Below are 13338 nucleotides of genomic sequence, written 5' to 3' on the forward strand. Positions count from 1 at the left end.
CATTGCCGGTGTTCTCCTTAATCCTTTTCCTAGCCCACTTACTCTTGGAGCAGAACGTACTTTGGGTGACAACCCGTTGGAAGATGAGGCCAGTCTCCTTATCCTATCATGCTTCTCACTTCTCCCTTCCCAGTGTCACTCATACCCAGAATGGTTGACAATCCCCTCTCTCGGCCAAGCAAGAGTCCCCATGCTCGGGTGAGCCTTTCCATTCCCCTCTGCCCGGTGAAACTACGTCGCTCCTCTGCTTTCCTTATAGTCTACCCATCCCCAGTACACAACCTCTCCCGTTCCGCCCTAGTTATCATGCGAGGTCACAATGCAGCTCTCAGGAGGGGCTTCCCGGCCACTGGCTACATCAATACTCGGATGCCTTATAACCAAGATGCAGAACCAGACAACAACCATACAATCCCTGTGACGCTTTCCCCAGCAAGTCCCCCAATTCCCCTCCCAGGTTTCTCCTGATCCCTCCAGCAAGAAACAAACCATGTTTCCATTGCAAGAGGGTTGCAGGACCAAGATACATACCCGTGCTCGCTCCGCAGATGCCATCGACAATGCCTGCGCCTCCTTGCTCTAGTTATCCAGCTCCAAACTCCACAAAAAACAATACAATTACCACTTCCATATCTTACCTTAACTCCACAAACAACAATACAATTGCCAATCCCCTATCTTACCTTACCTGCTACGCTTCCCGCCTTTTCCTTGCCATGCCTGCCACCTTTCCCACCACCCTTGCATGTATTCATGTGAAGGGCCACCACACCCATCGCCATGATCGTGTGGGGGGCGGTGGGTGGTACCCTTCCTTTACTCCTCATAATTGTTCATTATCCCTGCCATCCTTTGCCACACACCCTGATCGGGGTTTTGGTTGTTTAGATTCCCATTTTCCTAGATTTGCCTGCTATATTGGGCCAATATTTCCTCCAGAGCTTTGAACCTATCATCCCTGGGCTGTATTGGCCATAATTTTTCCAGTGAGCCATTTTGTTGATTACAACCCCAGTTGGCCAAGAAGTCAGCCACTTTATTCCCTTCCCTTCTTACATGTCAGACCATTATATAGTCGAACTTGTGAATGAGATCCCCTATCTCTTGTATAAGGCGCGTTGTCCTCCAACTTTGGCTCAGTTTGTCCCATGATGTGCCATTTTTTAGTTTCACCAAGGTGGTTGTGACCAGACTAGAGTCTCCTTCAACCATGACGTTTCGATATCCCATTCTTACAGCTATTCGAAGTCCTTGACCCACTGCAACGAATTCTGCCTTGTTGTTTCTTGCTATCCCACACGAGTCGGCATAAATGAGCCACATGTTAGCTTGAGTTTCTCGGAAGATGCCACCAAGGCCTGCTACTCCTGAGTTCCATTTTGAAGCCCTGTTGAAATCAAGTTTTATGAAACCTTCTCCAGGGGTAGTGAATTGAACCGGGGAACCTATATCCATCCTATCTTTTTTCCAAGCACTTGGAGCCAACATTTCCATTGTTATGTTAAGTTTTCAAAGGATTCTTGCTTCCTGGGGGGAACTTGCCAATTTTCAGGGCTCCATTTTTCTGCTAATATAGTCTCCCTAATGTTTCTAGTTATTCCTTCCCACACCTGATCTTGGTTTGATATTTTATTTTTGAAAACTCTGTGGTTTCTTTCTTTCCATATGGCCCATAGGTTTAAACCTAAGGCCAGTCCCCATGCTCGGTTCAATACTGGACTTGAGAAAATATTGTTGCACCATAGAAGGATTGTTTCCTTTATGCTGTGGCAGTCCCGATCCATCCTTTTGAAGACTCCTTGCAGCTGACTCCATTTATGTTCTGCAAACGGACAAGAATTTAGCATATGCTCCATATCCTCTCTGTTTTTTTGGCACATCCAGCATAGGGACGGGCCCTGAATTCCCTTTTTCTGAAGTTGGTCCCAGATTAGGATCCTCCCTTTGCATACCAACCATAGGAAATGGGCTACCTTTGGCCACTACCCCCCCTTCCAAATTTTTTTCCAAAGAAGTCCTTGTCCATCTTGAGCTTGTTCTGCTTTCAAGTCATACACTTCTTTGCTGGTGAAGGTACCTTTCATGGTGTGGCTCCATCTTAGAATGTCCGGGTCATTCCTAATCATGATTTGTCTAGATCTTATTTCTTTTTCGAAATATTCCCATTGCTCTGTCTCTATACCCTGGCCCCAATCTTCCTTCTTCTTCCATCTCCTCCAATTCCCTGTTCCTTACTCCTCTTTCCAGAATTTCTCTACATATTGGATGTTGTTATCATTGGTAAATCTATATATGTCTCTGAGGTCTTGCCTATCTATTAGTCTTTCTCTTTGTTGCCATGAGTCCTACCAAAATCTTGTTTTTCTGCCATTGTGAATTTTCCAAAAAGCATGTTGGTTTATAAGATCCCTATTTTGGCTTACCAAGTTCCATATTGTCGATCCTTTGGGTGGGTCTCTATAACGTAGTATGTCCTCAGTTCTCTCCGACATGTTATACTTTCTTGTCCATATTTGTTTCCATAAGTCCCTTCCTCCCCCTAGCCATCTCCACCATAATTTAGCTCCCATTACTTGGTTTAAAGTGTATGGGTCTCTGAGGCCAAGCCCTCCTTCCATATTTTTTTTACCAATCTCTGCCAAGATATAAGGGCCCATTTCCTTGTTTGTTGAGCCCCTCCCCATAGGAATTTTTTAAAGATATCAACCATTTTGGTGCATGCCCCCTTAGGGGTCGCCATGCCTGACAATTGGTATATGGCAATCGACTGAAGCACTACTTTGAGGAGGACAGTTATGCCTGCTAGGTTGAGGAATCTAAAGGTCCAACTTCCCAGCCTTCCTTGTAGCTTCTAAAGGATCTGCTACCATCCTGAGAGTTTTAGAGAGTTTTCTGATAGAGGCATGCCCAGGTATTTAGTGGGGAGTTTTCCTGTACTGAACCCCAGGATCCTAGCAAGATAGGTTTTAACATTCCCTTGGGTGTTGAAGAAGAAGGTACACAATTTTTCATTGTTTATTTGGGTCCTCGATGCCATCATGAAGGTGTTCAAGATTTCTTTGATTCTACAAGCTTCTATAAGCGATACTTGGAAAAAAAGCATGATATCGTCAATGAATTGTTGGTAGGTTATGGAAAGGTCATTCCCCCAAATCCTAAGGCCTTTAATCCTAGACTCATGGGCTTCGTTTTTGATGTATCTGCCCAGACCTTCTGCAACAATAATGAATAGGAAGGGTGACAATGGATCACCTTGTCTCAGCCCCCAGGTAGGGTTAAAGGTTTGGGTAGGGGTCCCGTTCAACAGAATAGAGATGACAGGGGTGGATATCATGGCACTGATCCAGTTTATCCATTTGTGGTTAAATCCATAGGCTGTAAGGATGCTCTTCAGATAATCCAAACTTAACCGTTCGTAGGGCTTTGATAGATCAAGCTTAATCACCATTCCAGCTAGCTTTTTTTCCTTGAGGGAATGAACTACCTCTTGAGAGGTTACCATCCTGTCCAATATTTTCCTTCCCTCGACAAATCCCGTTTGCTTTGGGGATATGATATTCGGCAGAAGAGGTTTTAGTCGCTTTACAATGGAAGTGGCCATAATTTTATAAACAAAAATACATAGGGCTATGGGACAGAATCCCTGAGGGTATTCCAATTTTGATGTCTTGGGAATGAGAGTTATAAAAGTGGAGTTTATACTAGGACATACCTTTTGATTTTGCCTTGATTCCTCCATGACTTCTAGAATGTCTCTTCCTCCCTTGCTGATTGCTCTGCATCCACCAAGCCTCAATTTTTTTAATGAGGGTTGGGTCCCTTAGCCAAAAGGCTTCAAACCTAAAAGGTCGATTTTTCGGGCTCACTTTCAGATCCACTTCCAATCGTATCAACCAGTGGTCTGATCCCATCCCAGGAAGAATTGATGCTTCTATGAATATATCTCAGCTGATAACCTACTAAGATATTAGGAATCTATCCAATCTAGAAGAAATTTGGTGATTCCCTCCTCTTTTGTTGTTCCATATGTGCACCCCATTGATTGTTGGGATGTCTACTAGGTGTTGCTCTGCTATGGTGTCCCCGAATAACTCCATGTCTGTGTCCATTCTTCTCATGCCTCCCCTTTTCTCCTCCAGTGAAGTGATCATGTTGAAGTCTCCTCCCACCACCCACAAGTCATCTGGGTATATACTTCTCATTTTTGCTAAGTTCTGGAGGAAAACCCTTCTTTCTCCCAGGATATGGGGTCCATATACTCCTGTGAGGAGCACCCAATCTTTCGATCTGATGACTCTAAATCTTCCTGAGAGGATTCTCGGGATGCTGACCCAGTCTTCAAACCATATTTCTCCTGGGTTCCAGATGATCGTCAACCCTCCTGCACTTCCATTTGCGTCCTGTCCGATAACTTGGTACTGGGGTTTGATGTTTTCCAAAATTTCTTTTAGTTTTCTTTCATTGATTTTCATTTCCTGAATTATCATTATACCAGGTATATCTTTTTTCAATCTCTCTTTGAGGTATCTTTGCTTGCCTCTGTTATTGAGGCCTCTTATGTTCCATGTTGTAATAATCATTTCAACAATTTTGGGGGTTGTTGAAAGACCTCTGATAATGGCACTACTCTTCGTGAATTTACTAGTAGTTCCCCCACCATCTGTATGGATTCATTCATTGGTCTTCTACCCCGTTTCTTTTCCCCTTTTCCTGAGGTTCCTGGTTCTTGCCCTTGTCCGCCATGGGACCCTAGGTGCTCTAGCTGTGCAATAATAGCTGATCCTTGTTTTATCTTGTATTGCTGAAAGGTTTCCTTGTAGAGTTGTTTTTTATCCTCTAGGATAAAGTGTTCATCCAGATGTGTCCACTCTTGTAGTAGTCGTTTCATCACTTTCTCTTCCACACTGAGATCTTCTTTCTGGGAGTCGATCTCCATTGGGTTTTTCTCTACCATTTGCATGGTATTCTCCTCTCTTTGGTTTTCATCTATTTCTTGTCTCTTTTTATTATTTCCTTCAGCCTCCTTCGTTTGCATGCTTTCCATCTCCTTGGTATGCTCCATGCTTGTCTCCCCCATTTCGTCCACCTGAAGGGTGGTGAATCTGTTATGGTTGCACTGCTCTTTCTCATTTTGATTTTCTTTCTAGTTCCCTATTGGTTTTTGGTTTCTTTTCCTTCTGTGCACCTCTTGGAATCCGTCCCCAACCTCTCTTGTCATTTCCTCTCCTGCCTTCTTCTCATTTGACTAATTTTTTGGGTTATTTAACGGGCAAGCATGATATAGGTGGCCATATTCATGGCATTGCCTACATCTGAATGGGATATGCTCATAGTCTAGGGGTTGTTTCCATATCTCATCATGATATTCTAGCTCTATGTAGTTTGGTAGCGGCTCAATGATATTCATGTACACACAGATTCTTGCGTAGGAGGTGTACCTACCTTTTCTTGTAGAGTTTGCCACTTTGACAAAGGTTCTGATCGAGTTGCCTATTCCTTCCAACATTACGGGATCCCAAAAGTCCATTGGTAGGCCGAAGAGCCGTACCCAGATGGGTGGTGCCAGAAGCTTCTCTTGGTCTGGGTTATAGCATTCCTCCCAGTGTCTCATAAACAGGCCAGCATTGTTGAAGAAATACGACCCATCTTCGAAAACCTTCTCCTTGTCTTGTAGTTTGGAAAATATTACAAAGAAGAATCCTTTCGCCCCCAGCTTGAGGTCTATATGCCCCTTTGGTTGCCATCGTTGTTGGATCCATTTGATCATTATCATGTAACCATACGGAATCAAAAGGTTTCAAAATAAATAACAATCTATCAAATCATATTTATATTAGTTCATTACCAAAATTAACGAAATACAATTTACAAAAATTATGCGAAATCTTTGGTAGCCTGATCTTTCTTAATAAATAATAAATCATTATCATGTAACCATACGGAATCAAAAGGTTTCAAAATAAATAACAATTTATCAAATCATATTTATATTAGTTTATTAATAAATTAAAGTAACTCATTATTATATTAGTTTATTAATAAATTAAAGGAACTTCTATTATTAAGCAGAGTAATGTCTGATTGGAGATTACATAATAGTTTTTGGTTTACACTGATTTCCTTAGTTTTAATATCAAAAAATTATAATTAGTCGATAAAAAGGAGGTGGGAAATCATGTTGAATGGTAAACCATTCACACGAAACTTTATAGGTATATGTTCCAACGAAAACATCGGAAACTAATTTTCTCGGCAGAGTGGAAGACTTTTTTACCGATGAACACCGGCACCCAATTTTCCACGCGGAGCTGTAACAGTTTTTAACTAATGACCGATGTAACATTCACTTTGTTATTAAATAATTTCAAGACAACGGACGGATGATTGATTCCGTTGTCTCCGCTCCACCTTTACAACCACCGCAACCCGTTTTCAAATTACCCAAAGTTTTTAGGTTTTTTTAAACGGAGGAACGGCCTCAGCGGGGGAAGACTTTTGAAAGACTTCTTTGTTTCGCCCCACAGGAGGAACGGCCTCACCATTCATGCCTTCTCCTTCACGTTTTTCCCCTCTCTACGTTCACACTCTGCAACTTGTACTACTCACTCAATTCTCCACCCATACTCACTCACACGGTTTCTCCTTATAAATACTCACTCACTTCTCCACCCATACTCACTGCATTTCTCCCCTCCCCTCCCCTCTCCCAGAGGCTGCGATTTCAACCACCATGCCCTCTCTTTCTTTTGCTTTTCATCTGCTCTTTCTCCTCCTCATCTTTTCCTTCACCCCTGGGAAAGGATCCCACTCTTTCCACAATGACCACCAATCCCTGGTGGAATTCAGGAACCTCATTGCCACCAATTCCCTCGCAGATTGGACTCCCGCCAACCCCTTCTGCAACTGGACCGGCGTCACCTGCAGCCGCCGCCATCCAAACAGAGTGGCCTCCCTCGACCTCAGTGACATGGATCTGAGCGGTCCCATTTCTCCATCGCTCGGCAATTTGTCGTTTCTCCGCACGCTCGATCTTTCAGAGAATGCGCTCACTGGTCACATCCCGCCTCAATTGGGACGCCTCTTTCGTTTGAGGGAGCTGTGGCTGGACGACAATGGCTTGGAGGGAAACATCCCGCCTCAATTGGGACGCCTCTATCGTTTGAGGGTGCTCGTGTTGGGGGGTAATGAATTGGACGGAGATATCCCAACTCAACTCTGCAGTTGCAGAAATTTGACTCTTCTGGCGCTCTCCTTCAACAACCTGACCGGAAATATCCCGAGCGAGTTGGGTTCCCTTCCGCTTTTGCAAGTGCTTTACTTGGGAAAGAACGAGCTGACAGGTACCATTCCCTCTTCCTTGGGAAACCTTTCATCGCTGATTGAATTAGGTTTGGAATACAATAGTCTGACCGGTCCTATTCCGAGTCAACTCGTCAGCTGCAAAAATTTGACTCTTCTGCTTCTCGCCGGCAACCATCTGACCGGAAATATCCCGAGCGAGTTGGGTTCCCTCCCGCAATTGCAGCATATTTTCTTGGACCAAAACGAGCTGACAGGTACCATTCCCTCTTCCTTGGGTCGCCTCACCCGTTTGCAAGAACTTTCTCTTTCCTTAAATGATTTGTCAGGTCGCATTCCCACATCTTTGTCAAATATGTTAAACTTGCAATATCTCGATTTAGCGGGAAATCAACTTAGTGGAGAGATTCCAAAGTTTATTGGAAATTTCTCTAACTTGGTATTACTCGGTTTAAGTGATAACAAGCTGAGTGGGACTGTGCCAATAGAGTTGGCTAAGTTATCTTTTTTAGAATCATTAGAATTGCATAGCAATCAACTAGATAGTGGCAATGTTGCAAACATGCCTTTTCTCACTGCTCTTACTAATTGTTCTCACTTACACTCCCTACGGTTGCACAACAATAAATTAAGTGGTGTTTTGCCACTTGCCATAGGTAGACTTTCTACTAATTTATCTATATTAGATTTATCAAATAATAAAATACAAGGAAACATCCCTCCACATATAGGTAATCTTAGCAGCCTAACCTTCTTAAATTTAAGTGAAAATTTTCTAAATGGTAATGTTCCACCATTAGGAAAATTTCTAAAAATAGAAAGATTGTATTTAAGTAACAATAATTTAGAAGGAAACATACCTGACGATTTTGAAGGCTTACAACACCTTGGTCTCTTGGACCTTAGTGTAAATAGTCTCTCTGGAAAGATTCCAAATTCCCTTTCACTCCTTAAACAACTAAGAAGACTCCATCTTCATCACAATAACTTATCAGGGACCATACCTTCCAGCTTAGGAGATTGTATAATTTTGGAATTGCTTGACCTATCTCACAATAGCCTCTCTGGAAGTATACCACATGAAATTGGGAAATTATCTAATCTACAATTCTATTTGAATTTGTCATGGAATTTATTAGAAGGTTCCTTGCCCATGGAGATTGGTAAAATTGCAATGGCTCAAGCTATAGACATCTCTGTCAATCAATTGATTGGGGCAATCCCCCCTGCACTTGGAAGTTGCAATGAGCTACAATTATTGAACTTATCTCACAATTCCTTCCAAGGGTCTATTCCAGAGTCACTTGGAAATTTACAAAGCCTTGCAAGTCTAGACCTGTCTTTGAACAACTTATCAGGTATAATACCAGTGGTCACACTCAAGAATTTGAAAATGCTTCAAAGCTTGAATTTGTCTTTCAACAATTTCACTGGGGAAATTCCAGAAGGAGGGTTTTTTGCAAATAGAACAATTGTCATGTCCTTAATTGGAAATCCTGGCCTTTGTGGACCGCAAGTATTTCAACTGCCTGCATGTCAAACACCAAGACATCATTTTGCACTTGTGAAAAGATTGATACTGCCAGTGAGTGGAGTTGCTGCTTTTATATTATGTTGTTTACTTTTGGGATTCCTTTGGAAAAGAAAGGGATTCCTTTGGAACAGAAATATGCCTGTGCAAAACTTTGATTCCTCACAAGCCATTTTGCAAAGGTTGGAGCACAAAAGGATCTCATATCAAGAGCTTCATATAGCAACTAATGGATTTGTCGAGGCCAACTTGTTGGGAACAGGGAATTTTGGTTCAGTTTATAAAGGAATTTTGATTGATGGCACACTTGTTGCTGTAAAAGTTTTCCATTTGCTAAAGGACAAGGCTGAAAAGAGTTTTAAAGCGGAATGTAGCGTCTTGCAAAAGGTTCGACATCGAAATCTGGTGAAAATCATAACCTCATGTTGCAACATTGATTTCAAAGGATTAGTGTTCAAATTTATGTCTAATGGAAGCCTGGAGAAGCATTTGTATCCTAATACAAATGACAACAATGGTGAAGATGCATGTGAAATGGGACTAAAAACAAGATTGGACATTGCAATAGATGTGGCCCATGCCATTGAATATCTTCATCATGATTCATTTGTGCAGGTAGTGCATTGTGATTTAAAACCAAATAATGTGCTTATTGATGAAGACATGTCAGGGCATGTAACAGATTTTGGTATTGCAAGGTTAATTGATGAAACCTCTACTGAGTCACTTACTTCAACACTTTCTTTGAAAGGATCTATGGGCTATATTGCACCAGGTATGATATTTAGAATGTTAAATGTTTGCTTTTCATTTATAAATGTCTCACCAACATTTTTGTATGGAATAATAGAGTAAAATTTGATGAATGTTATCTTAAATGCAGAGTATGGATTCGGTCAGCCAGTGTCTACCAAAGGAGATATTTACAGCTATGGAATTTTGTTATTGGAAATGCTTACGAGGAAACGGCCAACTAATGATATGTTTTCTGGAGACCTGAACTTGCACAAGTGGGTAAATCTAGCCTTTCCAAGCAGCGTTAAGGAGGTAATTGACAACAACCTTCTTAGGGAGGTGGAAGGAGATGAATTTGAAGAAAACAATGTATTCAATTGCATATCTTCTCTTATACAAGTTGGTTTGGTTTGTTCAAAAGATTCACCCAATGAACGACCAACTATGAGAGATGTGGTAATGGTATTGGAGAACCTTAGAAATGATTTGGGGGCAAATGCAATTGCTTCTAGGAGATTAAGGCAAAGCATATCTAATTTGCTTAGCCATACAAATGCAACAAGGAGTGATACACATGCATCAAATGCCCATAGTTCTTCCTCATTTTAGTTTGTGAAATTTGCAATACCAGAAGATTTCAATATTTCCATTGTGCATACAATGGCACTTGTTTTTTTTTTTAAGTTATAATCGTTGAAGTAAACTTCTATTAGTATTTATATTTGTATGTCAGTATTATCAAAATAAAAAGTACACGCTTTTGTGACATTGCAACTATACATTGGTTTATTTTATTGGCCATTCATAATGACAATGTTTTTAATTGTCTCAAATTAATTTCATTATTTATTTGTCTATAAATGAAAGGATATAATTAAAAAATAACAATCGCCTATAACTTATAAACACACTTTTTTAGATCAGCGAATTGATTTTATGAATTATATTGGATTTTAATTACACTTTTGATATTATTTTTAATTATTTGACCAAACTTTTGTTCATATTTACTATCTATTTATGATTATCATTAATGTGAAAATTAAATTCTTTAATAACACTTTATTAACCAAATGAAAAAATTATATCTTAATGTGATTTATTACTATTATCCATGATGTCAATATTCATATCTACAAAATAAAAACCTCTCTCACAAAAGGTGATATGAAACTAATTGTATTATCTTTAGAGCGCAAATTACTGGATTAATATATTAAATTTAACCATAACTAATTTGTTTATGTCATTAACAATAATTTAAATGTTGAATTCCCATTTAGATGTGATTTTTTAAATTTTCATGTAAATCAAATTGATGAAACATCAAGAACAATTCTATTCTTTTAAATATATCATTTGATCCATTTAAATTTCAGTTATATATAATTTGTTTATATTATCAATAAAAATTCAAAAGTTAAGTTCTAATCTTAAATATGATTTTTTAATTTTCTTATTAATGAGATTAGTGAGCCATTAATGGAACTTGATGGTGAACTGTATACAATGCACGAATATTTAAGTATACAATTTTGATCTAAAAATCATGTTGAAAGACATGAAAATTTATGTTACAAAACTATGACTTATTATAATTTTTAACAATTTAGAACTTTTTTTAGTTATATTATAATTATATCATATATAAATTTTATATCCCCATACATTGTTGGAGACATGTCTGAGAGATTTCCTTACCCTTTCAACCCTTCTTTTCTTCAAAGGACTCTTGTTGACCATGTAGATATTTGGCTTCTTGTATTAGGGCTTCTTATATTCTAGCAAATACTTCAATTTGATAGTTAATGTTATTGACAAAACAATGGGATATGGAAGACGTTTTATTCTATGCTCCTATTAATAAAGTAGCGAGTGATGAAAGTTAAGGTTTTATGCTAAGTTGGCCTCTCTAGCTTCCAATGGATAGAGGTTTCTTGAATATGGTATAAATATGTTATTATTTCAAAACCATAAATCACATAGATTTCAATTCACAATTTTCTAAGTGGTATGTTCATTGAATTTATCTCAAACTACCTTATTAGGATCTACTCCAAATTCAATTGGAAATTTACAGAGTCTTATGAACTTAGATCTTTCTTCCAACTCCCTATTAAGGACAATTCCAATTACTCTTGCATTTGAAAATGTTTTAGTATTTGAAATTATCTTTCAACAATCTCATTGGGGAAATTCCAAAAGGAGGGTTTTTTTTTATTATAAAAAAAAACAATTTTCATGTCCTTTATTGGAAACCCTATCTTTTTCAAACCACAAGCATTCCAATTACCTATCTCTCAAACAACAAGAGATCATTTTGCATTTGTGAAAGAGTATTATTGCTAATGAATGTAGTTATTGTTGTTGTACTATGTTGTCTACTTTTGGGATTCATTTGGAAAGGAAATAAGTGTATGCAAAATGTTAATTCCTTGCAACATATTGTCTAAAGGTTAGATTAGAAAAGGATCTCATATGATGAGCTTCACATAGAAATTAATAGATTTACCAAAGCCAACTTGTTAGTAATGAGGAGTTTTGGTTAATTTATAAAGGAATTTTAGCGATGACACAGTTGTGGCTACATAAGTTTTCTAGTTGCAAAAGACAAGGTTTTCAAGAGTTCTAGATTAGAATGTAGTGTTCTACAAAAGGTTCAAAATTGAAATCTGGTGAGAATCATAACTTCATGTTCCAACCTCCATTTTAAAGGATTAATGTTCCAATATATGTCTAACAAAAGCTTGGAGAAGCATTTGTAGGGATGACAATAATGGTGAAGATGTATGTGAATTGGCTTTGAAAACACAATTGGATATTGCCATAGATGTGGCCCATGCGATGGAGTACTTTCATCATGATTCTTTTGTTCAAGTGGTACTTTTTTATTTGAAATCCGATAATGTGTTTTTGGATGAAGACATGATGGTCCATATAGTGGACTTTGGTATCGAAAAATTAATGAATGCAACCCGTACTAACTCACTTCAACATTTGGTTTGAAAGAATCCATGGGATAAATTGTCCCAAGTATGACATTTTAGAACATTAATTTTACTTGTTTTTCCTCATCAACAATTTTTGTACACAGTGGTAAAGTAAAATATAATGAAGGTTGACTTCAATATGGAGTATGGATTAATTGAGATAGTGTTTACCAAAGTAGATATATATAGTTATGATATTTTTTTTAGTGGAAATGCTTACTAGGAAGCAACCAATTTTTTTTGAGATGACATGTTTTTCTGGAAATGTAAACTTGCACAAGTGAGTGAAGCTAGTGTTTCCAAACAAAGTGAAGGAAGTATTTCTCTTAAGTATTTTTAGTGAGGTGGATGGAGATGGATTTGTAGAAAATAATGTATACAATTACTTTATGTGCTATGAGTTAGTTTGATTTTCTCAAAACATTAAACCAATGAATGAACAACTATGAAAGATGTGGTAACGATATTGGAGAACCTTAGAAATGATTTGGGGGGGATATGTAGTTGCTTCTAGGAGATTGAGACAAAGCATATCTAATTTCCTTAGAAATACAAATGGAATAAGGAGTAATACACATGAATCAAATGCCCATATTTCTTCTACATTTTAGTTTATGAAAATTACGTTACCATAGTTATTCATGCTATTATTCATACAATGGAATTTTCCATTTAGCTTATACTTGTTGACGTAAAATTTTATTAGTATTTATATCTATGTAATTTATTTATTTTCCTGCAAACCTAGCAATCAACACTTAATTCCTAACAAAGTTAATATAT

At 38.5% G+C, this 13338-nt stretch overlaps 2 protein-coding genes across 2 annotated transcripts; one reads left to right on the forward strand and one right to left on the reverse strand.

The window, feature by feature from the left end:
- Positions 1 to 1059: 1059 nt before the first annotated feature.
- Positions 1060 to 1494, reverse strand: LOC149209695 (uncharacterized). Its single transcript, XM_089398708.1, has one exon. It carries the CDS (start codon positions 1492 to 1494, stop codon positions 1060 to 1062), a length of 435 nt encoding a protein of 144 aa, XP_089254834.1.
- A 6419-nt stretch (positions 1495 to 7913) lies between these two features.
- LOC149209696 (putative LRR receptor-like serine/threonine-protein kinase At3g47570) lies at positions 7914 to 10263 on the forward strand. The gene is made up of 2 exons (XM_089394312.1): positions 7914 to 9605; positions 9714 to 10263. Exons 1-2 carry the CDS (start codon positions 8453 to 8455, stop codon positions 10172 to 10174), a joined length of 1614 nt encoding a protein of 537 aa, XP_089250438.1. The 5' UTR covers positions 7914 to 8452; the 3' UTR covers positions 10175 to 10263.
- The last annotated feature ends 3075 nt before the right edge of the window (positions 10264 to 13338 follow it).

The sequence above is a fragment of the Pinus tabuliformis genome, chromosome 1_2 (assembly GCF_031772625.1).
Source record: "Pinus tabuliformis cultivar Carrire ecotype Pingquan chromosome 1_2, CPIR1, whole genome shotgun sequence".
Classification (NCBI taxonomy): domain Eukaryota; kingdom Viridiplantae; phylum Streptophyta; class Pinopsida; order Pinales; family Pinaceae; genus Pinus; species Pinus tabuliformis.